Source organism: Macrobrachium rosenbergii, chromosome 16 (assembly GCF_040412425.1).
Source record: "Macrobrachium rosenbergii isolate ZJJX-2024 chromosome 16, ASM4041242v1, whole genome shotgun sequence".
Lineage (NCBI taxonomy): Eukaryota > Metazoa > Arthropoda > Malacostraca > Decapoda > Palaemonidae > Macrobrachium > Macrobrachium rosenbergii.
The window spans coordinates 19,143,726-19,159,980 of NC_089756.1; the positions used below are offsets into that span (position 1 = coordinate 19,143,726).

General features: G+C 36.7%; 2 protein-coding genes across 8 annotated transcripts in view; both read left to right on the forward strand.

The window, feature by feature from the left end:
- The window catches only part of LOC136847155 (putative inorganic phosphate cotransporter), a 59,664-nt gene that overhangs the window by 19,458 nt on the left and 23,951 nt on the right, over positions 1 to 16,255 (forward strand). The gene's annotated exons all lie outside the window — the stretch shown is intronic.
- On the forward strand, positions 9,581 to 13,932 carry LOC136847488 (NADH-ubiquinone oxidoreductase chain 1-like). The gene is made up of 2 exons (XM_067119230.1): positions 9,581 to 9,821; positions 12,983 to 13,932. The coding sequence occupies exons 1-2, from the start codon at positions 9,581 to 9,583 to the stop codon at positions 13,792 to 13,794; spliced, it is 1,053 nt and encodes a 350-aa protein (XP_066975331.1). The 3' UTR covers positions 13,795 to 13,932.

Sequence of the window (16,255 nt, forward strand, 5' to 3'; positions counted from 1 at the left end):
ACCACCGATAGAAACTTGCTTGGCTCATCTGTTCATCCCCATAGGCCTCCTTTAACATTCCATAAGCTTCTTGTTTGGTTTTCTTAAGTTTAACACAAAATTTGATGGCGTAATGTTGCTCCATGTTTCCCTGCATTTTGCGAAGTGTTCACAGATTGGCAAACCGGATCAGACTGGTTCCACCACATTCACCGCTGCACTCAGACCTACAAATATAGAAAGTTGCCAGTTTGTCATTTTATAGAATATATGTATGTGTACTTCACCATGAAGTAGTATTTTGATCAAATCATATTTAGTGTCTCGCCTGACATTTTCTCATTACTTATTGAACATACCTCGTATCTAATAATTCGGTACGTAAGTTCTTAATACTTACGTTTATTACAACTGATATTTACATACCATTACATAATTTAGCTCTTAACTCGTTCTATGACCATATAATCACAATTCTAAAACAGTGTGAAAACAAAACTGAGAATCGGGCAACAGGACATTCATCCAATCAGTGGCAAGCAGCCAAGTACAAGTTTGCCAGGTTTAAAAAAATAGACTATAAGGGTGATCAAAGGCAACTCTGTAACCTTCCTCACCTAACCTTGCCAATGCCACATAACTGCAAACACTCGGCATGCCTATAAACAACAACCATCACACTTTAAATTGAAACTTTATGCAAAAGGCAAATATCTATCTTTTTCTACCCATATTGGGAACAAAAACCACCTCTTTCTCTCTCCCTAGTAAATGGCGCAGTTCAGTAGGCAGGTAGCATTCCTGTTTACCCACAGCCTACCATATTTTTTTATATAGCAACTTCCTTATCAGCTGTTACCCTATTGTATTACCATACATGAGATAAAAATGTGCAGGCTATGTGTGAACTATATACCTTGGCTAGACCATGTGTTACACTCACAGGATGCATTTGCAAAAGTCAAATAGCCCATTACAGCAGCATTTAAGATAAAGGTAATGAAACTGTCATTTTACTTACAGAATCCATTTATACTGTATTATTATATTGGTAAATTATCATTGTAATATGTGTTAAAAAAACGATCGTTTCACCATTTGTAACATTTACATTCTAAGCATCAGCTGGTTGAGCCTAATACCGAAAGAATTAGGAATATATTTTTTACTTGCTAAAAGAATTGACTATATTAATGGAATTATAATTTTCATATTTGTACATAAATGTAAAAACGGTTATACAAAGGTTAATTAACAATTTATGTTAAAGTAAAATCCCTCAAAATCATAAAACAGCTTTTTCTTGATTTATTTGTATACGGGTGTAAACATACCTCAGTTTCCAACCTCTCTCTCTCTCTCTCTCTCTCTCTCTCTCTCTCTCTCTCTCTCTCTCTCTCTCTCTCTCTCTCAGTATGGTACATATCCTTTAATGAAATATGCATTACTGTATCATAAACAAAAAACACGACACTAAAACTCCAGGAAGTTCACGACACCACCGAATGAGTGCGTGCTTATGTACATACTTGTTGCTTTTTTTTTTTTTTTTTTGCTTTGCTTGATTTACTGTACCGTTTTTATTATGAGTTTAGCTGACTCTAAGTATGAGTATCAAACATATCATAACAGTACACAATAGAATATTTTATAACTGATGATATTTCATCTCTAATCACCGTAAAAATATTTAAAATGCAAATTTCATAGGTAGGCAAGACGAAACCAAACAGGCTGTACGAAATTCACTGATGGCATGGACTGAGTGCATGAGCATACATACATACCCTATGCATGGTTGAAATACAGCATAAATATAAACAAGAAAACTGTAGCATGAAATACACACAAAATAGTGTAAGAGTACTAGGCTTTAATGTAAACACACCCCAGTTCTCTCTCTCTCTCTCTCTCTCTCTCTCTCTCTCTCTCTCTCTCTCTCTCTCTCTCTCTCTCTCTCTCTCTCTCTCTCCATATATCAGTACTTTAAATATCCTTTAATGAAGTATGAATTACTGTACGATAAACATAAAAACTTGAAACTAAACAAACTCTAAGAAGTTCACGATGCTATCAAATGAGTCCGTGCACACGCAGTAGGTATGTGTTGTCATATTTTTTGCTTTGCCTGATTTACTGAACCGCATTTCATTACAAGTTTAGTTGACTCTAAGTATGATTATCACACATATTATAAAAGTACACAAGAGAATACTTTATGACTGTTGATATTTCATCCCTATTCACCGTTAAAATATTTAAAATTTGAATTTCTTATAAAGGCAACACAAAACCAAACAGGCTGTAGCAAGTTTGTGAGAGAGGTGCGAAATAATGAGCAGGAAGACAAGTACTGCTAGTTTATTGATTGTTGTTGTTTTAGATTTAGCTGGCCTTGTGCCAGCACGGGCTCTTGCTCCTAGAGCAGCCCGTAATAGTTTATTGATGAAGCTACCCGCGTATAAAGTGGCGTGCGGACGTCTTCGTATACGCAGAGACCGCGGGTACAAAAATTTACAGGTGACCTGAGGTCAAACTATTTCTCTACACAAAACAGGACAGGTACATACAGAAAACATAATGATTAACAATGACTGGTTAGACATAAAGATACTCTGTCGCATATACGTGGTGCAAGGTCAACTGAACAGATAATAAATATACAATTCATAATAATGATAATAAGGTTGTGTTCGTCCGACCTTAGGTCGCACGTGAAGGCACCGCAGAAAACGGGACGTTCATTACAGAGAACCCATTGAGTAGGGACTTTACTAGTTTACCCAAGCCACAGAATTAAAGTGTATGTACATGTTGCCTTTTTTTTTTCTTTGCTTTGTTAGACTTAAGGTACTGTATTTTAGCTTACTTGACTCCTAAGTATGATTACCACACTCATATTATAACAGTACACAGGAGAATATTTTATCACTGTTGATATTTCACCTCTCTCTCTCTCTCTCTCTCTCTCTCTCTCTCTCTCTCTCTCTCTCTCTCTCTGTGTGTGTGTGTGTGTGTAATGTACATATCCTTTAATAAAATGTGAATTACTATATCATAAACATAAAAACACAAAACCAAACGAACTCTGTCAAGTCACGTCTACCTAGCCCTCTTCATCCATTGAACTCTACATCTTCATCCCCTCCCAGCCACAGATGTTACCCCCAGCTTCACCCACGTTCCAAAACAACCTTTCTCTGAGCCTTCCTCTACCCAGCGTTACAACCCCTCCGCTCCGATGGCGCCAAGCCATCCAACCCCCCGCACCATGGACACTTCTCAAGGAATCTCCCACCCCCCAACCCTTTCTCAGTCAGTCTGAGTGAAGGCAGTGTTACCAACAATTTCTTGAGGACACGCAGCATTGCCAACAATCGGAGGTCGATTTTTTCGAGTTTTAAAAATTTTTATATATCATATATATATCTTGTGGGCTTTGATCCTAGTCCGGGTGTGCTGTATAATGTTGAGTTTCGGATAATGGCAACCCAGATATTTGAGGGATTATTGTATATAACATATATAATCTCATGGTATTCTCTTGTAAGATTTATAAAACATGATTTTTCCAGAATAACATGATATGCTTTGTAATTGTCGTATGAATTTTTTTTTGTACAAGAGATATATGTAGTGTATTCTGTGTACTAGTAATAGTTATGTATAAATGTGAGTGACTTAGATAACTCAAGAGCATAATTTAAAATTAATAATGTGTTTCATAATAATCACATAATAGAGAGCAATTTTTAGTCTGTTAGACCAAATGTTCAAATTGTCACTAAGAGTGATAAGTGCGTTGACAGTTAAGTTAAAGGAAGACTCCCATTCTTCGCTTTGTTTTATAAACATGCCAGTCATAATTAGCCACATGCATGTTGTATCGATCACATGAGAGCTTGTCCAAAGCGACTTCCCTTAAAGTCACGTATTTTTTGAGAAATACGAACAAGTTATTGAGTAAAAGCACATGGCGATTACGTCATTTTTTGTAAGATTGTATCGGCCAATTCTGATCACGTCTTGTGACCCAAAGTCTAAATTATTCCATGGATTTCGTTCCCAAAATGTTGTAGAATATTCTATGGATCTCGGCCCCAGAACATTTTGCCTTAATAATGACGTCATCTAGTTGTTTTGCTGCTAGCGGGAAACCTAGAAATTTGTTCATTCTGATTTTAGAGACCAGTTGCACTGGTTCTCTCTCTCTCTCTCTCTCTCTCTCTCTCTCTCTCTCTCTCTCTCTCTCTCTCTCTCTCTCTCTTCTCCTTTTCAAGAAAGAGAAGTTTGTAACGTAGAGTAAATTTATTGTGGTCACTGATGTTAATCTTAGCTTTTGAGGTCTGGTAACCGTAGTAATAAGTGTATATAGTGGTAATGGTGCCTATCAGGAAAGTGAATTTCAAGCTGCAGTATATGGGGTATTCTTGTGAAAGTTTTCACAAGTTTGTGTGTAAGGTAAATTGAATTTTTGCAACTTTTGACCATAGTTAAAAGCATAATTTGAAATGTGAAAAGATTGAAAAGGTGTTATTCAAACTGAATTGATTTTTGTGAGTGTATTGATTTGTGTTTATAAGACCAGTCAGTTAAGTGAAGTTATTTTTGATGAATTTATTCCATTTTTTACACATTTCATTTTTGTGTATTTTTGTATGTTCTTGTATTTGCAAATTAATTGATTAGCATCTTTAGTGTTTCTTAATAGTTTAACATTGCATTCTTGATTTTATTTTCATTTACTTAGATTTTCTTTTCAAATCTTGAGTATTTCTTAATAGTTTAAATTTTGATTGATTAATTCAATTTCTTGAAAAATTAACATTTGTGATTTAATTCAAGAGTTAATTGAATTTTGTGTTGTTTTCAAGTAATAGTAAATTTTCTTTAGATTTAGAGTTTTGATTGATTAATTTTGAATTAAAAAATGAATTTTTGTATTTTAAAATTTTTATAACAGTGTTGCATTCATTGAACATCAGTGATAGGATTAATTGTGTGCATAAGGCATAGTGATAAACATGTTTTGTTCCTTTAGTTTTGCAGAAGTGAATCGATACCAGGGAGACAGTTACAGTTGTTTGATGTAGTGATGCCCTTTGATTAACTTTAGCATATATAAAAACCTCACAATTGTTTTGATATACTTTAGTGTATTTAAATGTTGATACCTCATTTGGTTAATAAGCTTTTTAAGGGATCTCTGTTGCCTTTAGAGTACAAAGTCGTATTTTTATTGTTATGAGAGTTCAGGTATCTGGTTGTAAGTGAGGTAAGATTTGAATTCTATGATTAGTAGTGTAATAATCAGGCACTTGGAATGCTTTGTGACAATAAAGTTTGATGCCCAAACCCAGGAAAAAAACAAATGATCACTCTAGTTTATTATTTATACTTGTGGTGTTAGGGATTTTTGTTTTATAGGAGAATGAAACATAGTTGTTTTTGCATTTTATTAACTTAGAGACAATGGCTCTGTTCAATGTTCAGGAGTTTTTAGCAGCCCCTTCCATCCAAGATTTATCTGAGTCCAACATGACTAAGGCATAGTGGACTGCTTTAGCAGTGGCCTGTAGGGGTAATGTGTCTAGTGGCATGTATTGCAGTCCAAGCGTTATTGGACTCTGGTAAAATAGATGAAGAGTTAGGAGAGGCACAAGAATTATTGAATGCAGCTGAGGCAGAATTTATAAATAGGCAAGAGCAACTGATAGCTAATGCTGATCTGAGGTGAAAAAGAAAGAGAAAAGTGATGCAGTAGAGCTTCAAAGCATAGCTGCAGAAGAAAACTTGATTAAATTGAAATGCAAGCAGAAAAAGAAAGAGAAGAAAACTTGATTAGGCTAAGAATGCTGGCAGAAAGAGAAAGAAGACTGACAGATAAAGAAAGAGAGGACAGAGAGAAAAGAGAAAGAAAAGAAAGAGAAGAAGAAAGAGCAGCAGAAGAAGAAAGAGAAAGAGAGGAAAGAGAGAGAGCAAGGAAGAAGGAAGATTATGAGAGGGAGATGAAATTATTAGAAGCTCGCTCCAAGTTACCTGTAACACCGTCTAGCCCTACCCAAGGTAATTCAGACCCTGTATTTGATGTGGTTAGAGTACGTAAGTTAATTCCAAAGTTTACCGAAGAAGCTCTAGATGATTTTTTGATTACTTTGAAAAAGTGGCTTCAGGTATGCGATGGCCAGAAGATAGATGGTCAGTCTTGTTGCAGTGTGTTCTCATTGGTAAAGGAAGAAGTGCCTATTTAGCCTTATCAGCTGATCAGTGTAAAGAGTACAAGGTACTCAAACACAATGTACTACAAGTTTACCAAATGACCCCTGAGTATTACAATGAAAGATTCAGATCTTTAAGAAAGGATGAGAAGATGACTTTCTTGGATTATGCCTACAAAGTGAGAAGGTGTTTCAAACGATGGTTGGGGGCTGCTAAAGTTAAATCTGTGGATGAACTTGAGGAATTGGTAGTCCTAGAGCAGTATCTTAGAGGAATTCCTGAACACATAAGATCCTATTTGAGAGAGAGAGAGAGAGAGAGAGAGAGAGATGTTAAGAAACTTGACAAAACTGCTACATTGCATGAAGATTACAATATCATAAGTAGTAGGCATACCAATAATGTCAAGTACCAGAACCAACAGCGCACAAGTTTTAGGTCTCATCCAAATTTCAGGAACAAGTTGTTAAGTGGGAATCCTTCTAGTGGTAATACCAGTACAAAGCCAGGTAATACCCCTCAGCAATCGAATGTTAAACCCTCATCATCCAGTTTCTCAAGAGAGGTACAGAAGACTAATGTTGTCTGCTTCAAGTCTGGAAGAGCAGGACACTATAGTCGAGATTGTTATCAGACACAACAACAGTCACAGCCAGTTGGTCAAGTAGTCAAAGGTGACCAGGTGAAACAGACTAGGAAGAGCATTGTGGGGAAGATTGAGACTTTATGTAAGACTGAAACTAAACAAGGAGATTGCTTAGCAACCAGTGGAAATGTAACTTCAAGCAGTGACTGGCTGAGCAGCTTGGAGGCTTTTAAGCCATGTATCTATGAAGGTATGCTGGCAACTCAAGAAGGGAGTGTGCAGGTACCAGTCAAGGTATTACGTGATACTGGGAGTAACCATAGTGTGGTAGTTTGTGATGCTCACCCACAGTTGGAGAAGAATCTCATAGGAGATTCAGTTATTTTAAAGGGTATAGGAGGAGAAGAGGTAACTTCTATATGCCGCTTGCACCCATCGTGTGAATTAGTGACAGAGAATGTTGATTTTGCTGTAAAGGACTCACTAGCGTTAAAGGTGTACATGTTTTACTGGATAATGAAGTAGGTGGTGTACCATTTGTTCCTTGTCCTATAGTGACAGACAAACCGTCGAGGATTAGTCCTATGGTGGATTTAGTGAAGAATAACCCCCACCTGTTTCCAATTTGTGTAACTACATCTGTAAGTGAAGAAACTGAGTATTTACCTGCACAAGAAGGATCAAATGAAGGATCTTTGAGATTAGAAGAGCTGTTCCAGGAAAGTGAGGTTTCCTGTAGTGTTAGCAATGAAGAGATTTCCCAAGAAGAAGAACCTGTTGTTCTTGAAGAGACTTGTAGTAGTCAGAGTGTTCCTGAAGATAGTAGTGAAACTACAGTAGCCGAATCAGCAGATATTGAGAGTTCAGCCCTTGAAGCTGGTCAAGTGATTAGAGAGAAGCTAATAGAACTGCAGAAGGATACAACGTTGGCTGATTTGTTCTTCAGAGTTGTTGATCAAGAAGAGATGCAACAAACTCCTTCCTGTTATTATTTAAAGGAAGGATTGCTAATGAGGAAGCACAGACCTGCAGATATACCAGGAAACACTGAATGGGGTCAGTATCATCAAATTCTGATTCCATATCCATTGAGGAAGCAAGCGGTTGCAGTAGCACACGAGTCTGGACATATGGGAATCAGGAAGACTGTTGAGGAGATAATGAAGTATTCTTTCTGGCCTGGACTTCACAAGGATGTTAACAGGTTCTGTCGAGAGTGTCACACGCCTGCCAAGTAGGCTAGCTGGAAAACCGAATGAAACCATTCAGAAAGCCCCCCTACAACCTATAGAAGTTGGAGGAGAACCCTTTAGCAAGATGATTATAGATGTGGTTGGTCCGCCTCCAAAAACCAAGAAAGGAAATAAATATCTGTAAAAATTAATGTGTCCTAAGGCAAGGTATCCTGAGGTGATTCCTATAAGAAACATAAGCGCCAAGGTAATTGCTGAGAAGTTGATGGAGCTTTTCTCCAAGTTTGGAATACCAGAAATTGTGCAAAGTGACAGAGGAATGAACTTTATTTCTAAATTGTTCCAGGATGTGATGAACTTATGGGTGAAACAACAGTTATCAACTGCTTATCATCCAGAAACTTCAAGGAGCCTTGGAAAGGTTCCACCAGACATTGAAAAGTATGTTAACAAAATACTGTTATGAATCAGGAAGAGAATGGGATGCTGGTTTACCCTTAATGTTTTTTGAAGTTAGGAATGCTTATCAAGAAAGCATGGGATGTTTACCAAATGCAATGATTTTTGGTCGAGAAGTGAGATGTCCAATGAAGATTCTTTCAGAGAAATTGGGAAGAAAATCAAGAGGAAATCCAAGGAGAATATGTGAAGAACTTGAGAAAAAGGTTAAGAGAAATTAGAAAATTCTCTTTAGAAAATCTGAAAATAAGTCGAGAGAAAATGAAAAGAAGATATGATGCTAAGGCTAAACTAAGAAGATTTAGTGCAGGACAGCAAGTTCTAGTGTTCTTACCAGTGAAAAGATTTCCCCTTACCAATAACTTTCAAGGTCCTCCTTACAAGATAATAGAGAAGTTAGGTGATAGAACCTATGTGATTGAAACACCGGGAAGACGGAAACAACAGAGGAAGATGCATTTGAATCTTTTGAAACCTTACTTCTCAGAGACTAAAACTGAAACAGTTTCAGTAACACAGACAACTTCATCCACAGAGGACGAGGATGGCTATGAATTGGGAGCTGAAAGCAAGATGAACAATTCTTCAATATTGCAAAATTTGAAGGATAAACTAAAACATCTGAGTGTTGAGCAAAGTAGTGAATTAAGTGAAGTGATTCGAAGTTTCCCAGAAATTTTTTCAGATGTACCTAGGTGTACCGATCTGACAAAACATGAGATAAAGATTAAAGATGGAAAATCTTTTACACAGAGAGCACATCGCTTATCACCTTTTCATCGAGATGTTTTGAAGAAAGAAATTGAGTATTTTTTGCAGCAGAACCCAGTTCAAGTCATTATAGGTCTCCATGTGTGTTAGTGAAGAAAACAGATGGCTCATTTAGGATGTGTACTGATTATACGAAATTGAATTCCATCAGTGTGGCTGACAATTATTCCTTGCCTCTTTAGATCAGTTACTTCATAATATTGGGCAAGCTAGGTTTGTTTCCAAGATAGATTTGTTAAAAGGGTATTATCATCAAATTCACTTAGATGAGAATGATAAATTGCTGTTAGCTTTTATTACTCCTTTTGGACTGTATCAATACACTGTTTTGCCATTTGGTCTAATGAATGCACCTGCAACATTCTAATGAGTGATGGATCAACTGCTAGGATCCATAGAGGGAGTAGATGTATACCTTGATAACATAGCGATTTATTCAACAACATGGGAAGAGCGTCTGAAGATTTTAAGAAAACTGTTCAAGAAACTACGGGAAGCAGGACTAACAGTCAACCTAGAAAAGAGTGAGTTTGGAAAGGCAACTGTTCAGTACCTGGGATTTGAAGCTGGAAAAGGCCTTCTCGCTCCTGTTGACGCTAATGTAGAGGGTATCCGTAAGGCTACCCCCCGCTACTACCAGGAAACAACTACAAAGATTTTTGGGCATGGCTGGATGTTATCGCTCCCCTGACTAATTTTTTAACACTACTGTGTAAAAATAGAGAACATTTTTGGGAAGCACAATGTAACAGGAGATTATTTATCCTGTTGTGAATCGTTGGATCAAACCCAGGATAACTAATCTCCCGGGGGGGAGGACTCTCATTATATTCTCTTGTAAGATGTATGAGGTATGATTTTTCCAGAATATTATTATATGCTTTGTAATTGTCATTGCTTTTTCTTTGTATAAGAGATATGTAGTGTATTAGGTATATTAGTAATAGTTTTGTATAAATGTCTTTGTAATGTCAGATCTCACAAATATTAATCATTTACGTAACCTAACAGTGTAAATTAAAATTAATAACATGTTTCTTAATAATAATGTAATAGAGAGAGGAGATTTTTAATGTGTTAGACCAGATGTTTGAATCGTCATCACGAGTGATAAGTGCGTTGACAGTTAAGTTAAAGGAAGACTCGCATTCTTTGCGTTGTTTTATAAACATGCCAGTCATAATTAGCCACACGCATGTTGTGTTAATCGCGTTGAGAGCTTGTCCAAAGCAATTTCCCTTAAAGTCACTTATGCCTTTTATGAGAAATACGAATAAGTTATTGAGTAACAGGACATGGCGATTGCAGGCAGAAGTAAAAAGAGCTACATCCTTTAAGTACCTTGGGTTGTGTGTCACTGATTGTGGAGGGATGGAGGAGGAAGTGAACCACAGAATACAATCAGCTTGGTACAATTGGAGGAAAACATCAGGTGTGTTATGTGACAAAAGATTTAATGTAAAGATGAAGGGAAAAATGTACAAGAGCATTGTCAGACCTGTGTTGATGTATAGTTGTGAAACATGACCCATGAAGAAAGCACAAGAGAGAAAGATGGAAGTGGCAGAAATGAGAATGCTACGTTGGATGTGCGGAGTGACAAGAAGAGACAGGATAAGGAATGACTTCATAAGAGGGACAGTGAAAGTTACAGAAATATCAAAGCTGCTGCAACAGAGACGATTACAATGGTTTGGACATGTTATGAGAAGAGAGGAGGATTCTGTATGTAAAAGAACCATGAATATGGAAGTGCCTGGAACAAGGAGGAGAGGTAGACCAAGAATGAGATGGAGAGACACAGTTAACAGGGACATGCAGGAGAAGAACGTGAGTGAGGTAATGGTGCATGATCGCAGAAGATGGAGAAGACTAATAACAAACAGCGACCCCATATAAAGATGGGAAAAGCTGAAGATAAAGAAGAAGATTGATATCAATCTTAGCTTTTGAGATCTGATAACTGTAGTAATAAGTGTATGTAGTGGTAATGGCGCCTATCAGAAAAGTGAATTTCAAGCTGCAGCATTTGGGGTAATCTTGTGAAAGTTTTCACAGGTTTGTGTAAGGTAAAGTTAATTTTTGCAACTTTTGACCATATTTAAAAGCATAATTTGAAGTTTGAAAAAGTGTTATTCAAATTGAAGGTGGATTTAATCGTATTTCTTTTTTAATATGTTAGATTGATAGTAGCTCTAGGATATGTACACATCGCCCGTCGCTCTCATTCTTTAAAGTGAGATAAGTCGTAACATAGTAGTTGTATTGGAAAATGCATCTAGGAGTATGAGTTGTAGCTAATGTTTAAGCACTCCACTTACGCTGGAGGGATTGCCTTTTGGGCACTACTTAATAATTGTTTATTATTAGTGGGGTTTGTGCGTAGTTTAGTTAGATGAAAAATTAATTGATTTTGTTGATTAGTATTCTGTAGAATTTTGTTATTGAGGTTATAGTTAATGAGTACAGTGATGGAAATGTTATTGAATTAGGTTAAAGTAGTGTTGAGTTTTCGTACCTTTTGTATCAGGGGTGAACTAAATTGGCATGTTAGTCATGGAGTCCCGAAACAAGGAGAGCTAGATTTTGTTGCTTTTTTACGTGGTAAAGTGATTTGTAATGAATCTTTAGTGGTGATATGTTAGTCGATCTTTGTATATCTGGTTTTCCGTTGAATGAATTTAATTCTGTGTCAAGTTAGAGTTTAATTTGATAGTTATGGTAGGAGGAATGAGCTTCTTATCTGTTGTTTTGTTGAGCGCTTTATTGGTTGTCATTTGAGGTGGGCTTAAAATCAGCCATCTTAGTATAACGTTAAAGTAATATTGAGGTTTTTTTATTTTTATAAGGTGTTTGCTTTTATTAGCGGGAAATGTCATTTATTGATTAAGTGGCAGTTAAAATGTTTATATAAGTAAAATTGAAGTTATTTTTGAGTGTTATTTATTTTTTAAATAGTTTGAGGTGCGTTTAGAAGGAACTCGGCAAATTTTGTCCCCGCCTGTTTATCAAAAACATGTCTGTGTGAATTAGTTATAAAGTCTAGCCTGCCCACTGATTTATTTAAAGGGCCACGGTAATTTGACCGTGCGAAGGTAGCATAGTCAGTAGTCTTTTAATTGGAGGCTTGAATGAATGGTTGGACGAGGGACAAGCTGTCTCCTTTACGATGTTTGAATTTAACTTTTGAGTGAAAAGGCTCAAATTGTTTAGGGGGACGATAAGACCCTATAAAACTTGATATAATTTGGGCTTAACTTGCGATGTAAGTGAAAAGTAGTTTCGTCTGGAGATGAAGATATAATGTGTAACTGTCTATTTAATTTTATAGTATTAATTAGGATTTGATCCTTCTTTGGGGATTAGGAGAATAAGTTACTTTAGGGATAACAGCGTGATTTTCTTTGAGAGTTCTTATCGACAAGAGTAGTTGCGACCTCGATGTTGAATTAAAATTTCAGCTAGGTGTAGCCGTTTAGCTGGTGGGTCTGTTCGACCTTTAAAATTTTACATGATTTGAGTTCAAACCATTGTGAGCCAGGTTGGTTTCTATCTTTTAGTGGTTAAAAAATGGCTTTAGTATGAAAGGATTGAGCTTTTGGGATAATCTTTGTATAAGATAAACTTTAATGGATTGCCTTGGCAGATTAGTGCGTCGGATTTAGGATCCGTTAATATAGTGATTACTATAGGCAATAGGAAGGGGTCCATTTGTGCTTTCTTTCTGTGATAATTTTGATTAAGTTGGTTAGTTATTTAATTTTAGTGATTTTAGTTTTGGTTTCTGTAGCTTTCTTTACATTACTTGAGCGTAAGACCCTAGGTTATATTCAGATTCGTAAGGGCCCTGATAAAGTAGGCTATGCTGGTTTATTACAGCCTTTTGCTGATGCTGTTAAGTTATTTACTAAAGAGCAAACTTTTCCTACCATGAGTAATTTTATTCCTTATTATTTGTCTCCTGTGTTTAGGTTATTTATTGCCTTGGTTTGTTGGTGTTTAATGCCGTACGAGTTGGGATTGTTTTGTTTTGAGTTCGGTGTTTTGTTTTTTCTCTGTTGCACGAGAGCAAGAGTGTATTCTACTATGGGCGCTGGTTGGGCTTCTAATTCTAAGTATTCTCTTTTGGGTTGTCTTCGTGCTGTTGCTCAGACTATTTCTTACGAGGTGAGTCTTGCTTTGATTCTATTAAGCATGTTGTTTTTGGTAGGTGGTTTTGATTTGAGATTGTTTGAGAGGTATCAGCGTTATTGTTGGTTTTTTATTTTAGGGTTTCCTTTGGCTTTGTTATGGTTTGCTTCTTGTTTGGCTGAAAGTAACCGAACTCCTTTTGATTTCGCGGAAGGTGAATCTGAGTTAGTGTCAGGATTTAATACCGAGTACAGAGGAGGAGGATTTGCTTTAATTTTTATAGCTGAGTATGCTAGGATTTTGTTTCTGAGAGCTCTTTTTTCTATTATTTTCTTAGGGAGTGGACTTGTTTCCTTACTGTTTTATGTGAAAATTATGTTTATCGGTTTCTGTTTTGTATGGGTGCGTGGCACTTTACCTCGGTTCCGTTATGACAAGTTGATGTATCTTGCTTGAAAAAGGTTTCTTCCTGTGGCGTTAAATTATTGTATTTTTTTTATAGGGTTGAAGGTTTTTTTGGAGGTTACCCTAGTATAGCTTTGTAAAGAAATTAGGATAGACTATTAAGAGATTCGAACTCTTGTTGGGTGCTTTCAAAACACTTGTCTTCCTAAAGATGAATAGTCAGTCTATGAGTTTGTCTCATACAACTATTGCTAGCGGGTTAATAATGAAGAATGAGAAATATAAGACTGTTAAGATCTGTCCTGTGAGGATGTAAGGGTCTTCTACTGGTCGAGCACCGATTCATGTCAATAAAATTACGATTGTAATTATAGATCAGAATAAGATTTGTCTGACTGGGTAGAAGGCTAATCTTCGGAATTTGTTTTTGTGTGTAAATGGTAAGATGAATAAAATGGCTACTGATATCACTAAGGCGATAACTCCTCCTAGTTTATTGGGGATTGATCGTAGAATTGCGTAAGCGAATAGGAAATATCATTCTGGTTGAATATGAGCGGGGGTGACCAGGGGGTTGGCCGGAATGAAGTTGTCTGGGTCTCCTAGGAGATAAGGATCGAGGAGTGTGAGGAGGATGAGGGCAGCTAGTGTGACTACGAATCCTACGATGTCTTTGAACGAGAAGTAGGGGTGAAAGGGAATTTTTTCTAGTTGTCTGGAGATTCCTAAGGGATTGTTAGATCCTGTTTGGTGTAAAAATAAAATATGGACTATAGAGGCAACTGCGATAATGAATGGGAACAGGAAGTGGAAGGTGAAAAATCGTGTTAGCGTTGCGTTACTTACTGCGAATCCCCCCCAAATTCATTGTACCAAGTCTGTTCCTACAAATGGAATTGCAGATATTAAGTTGGTAATTACAGTGGCTCCTCAGAATATTTGTCCTCAGGGGAGTATGTATCCTAGAAATGCTGTTGCTATAGTCAGAAATAAAATAATTACTCCAACTGATCAGGTGTGCATATATAAGAATGACCCATAGTAGATTCCTCGTCCGATGTGTCTGTACAAGCAAATAAAGAAGAATGAGGCGCCGTTGGCGTGTACTGTTCGAAGGAGTCATCCATACTTTACATCTCGGCAAATGTGAGCTACTCTTGAGAATGCTAAATCTACATTTGCTGTGTAGTGTATAGCTAAAAATAGTCTTGTTGCGATTTGAACTATTAAGCATATGCCTAGTAGAGAACCAAAATTTCATAGAATAGAAATGTTAGCTGGATTAGGTAAATCTACCAAAGCTCCGTTGGCGATTTTAAGTAGGGGATGTGATTTTCGTATGGGTGCTGTCATTAGGATGTTCGGAGAGGTCCTGAAAAGGTTGATCTTAGTTTGACTACGACGATAAGGGTTAATAGAAGATATAAGATGATTATTCCTGTGAGTGTAGCTGTGGTAGGATTGTATATGTGCCTGAGTGATATTTGTGTTGATTGTATGTCTTGAAGGCTTCTTAGGAATGAGAGCTCTGCAGAGTCTTTAGTTGGAGTTATTATTTGGTGTGTGAAAGGTAAAATGAGTATTATAGATAGGGGTAGAGTGAAAGCTGAAATTATTTTAATTGATAGCTTGAATGTTTCATTTGAGGCAATGGAGGCTACGTAAATGAATAAGACTAGTGTGGCTCCTAGAAAAATCAAAAATAGGGTATAAGAGAATCATATGAATTTTGATAAAAGGCCTGCAGATACACAGATTAAAATAGTTTGGAGGATTAGTGTTAGTCCTATGGCTAAGGGGTGCGTTATACGAGTGAAGCAAATTGAAGAGGATATTAGTAAAAAAGAAGATAGAAGCAATGTGTTGATGCAGAAAGTAGTTTATGTAAAATATTAGTTTTGGTGACTGAGGATGGGAATGATTTCTTCTTTCTGAGCTTCAAGAACAGTAAATTCATCTACGGTTTACAAGACCATTATTTTATTGAAACTATTGAAACTAATGACAATTTCCAATTTTTGACTCTACGTTCCTTTGTTCTGTTTGTGCTGTGGCTTGTTGGCTTTTGTGGGTAAGCGGAAGCATTTATTAAATGTGCTGTTGAGTTTAGAGTTCATTATAGTAAATATTTTTTGGTTTATGGCTCAGGCTTTCGGTCATTTAGGGGGGGATTTATATTTCGTGTTGTTTTTTCTTACTCTTGCTGCTTGTGAGGGGGCCCTGGCTTTGGCTCTTCTTGTTTCTATCGTTCGTAGCCATGGTAGTGATAATTTTGGGAGTTTTAATGTTTTAAGATGTTAAAGTTTATTTTGATGGTTTTGTTGATAACTTTGGTAGTTGATAGATGATTAGCTGTGCAGGTATCTTTATTTGTGGCCAGTTTTGTATTCGGGGTCTATTCACTTAATGGGTTCTCTTTTTCTTGCTTAGGTCTTGGGTTTGGGTTGGATTATATTGGGTACATTTTAATTTTATTAAGTTTTTGGATTATGGCTCTTGTTGTCAGAAGAAG

Excerpts from the sequence above, each read along its gene's own strand:
- LOC136847488 (XM_067119230.1), top strand. The coding sequence starts at position 9,581 with ATGGATCAACTGCTAGGATCCATAGAGGGAGTAGATGTATACCTTGAT. Across the intron at positions 9,822-12,982 it reads CGCTAATGTAGAGGGTATCC|TTTTGGTTTCTGTAGCTTTC; the intron begins GTAAGGCTACCC and ends TAGTGATTTTAG.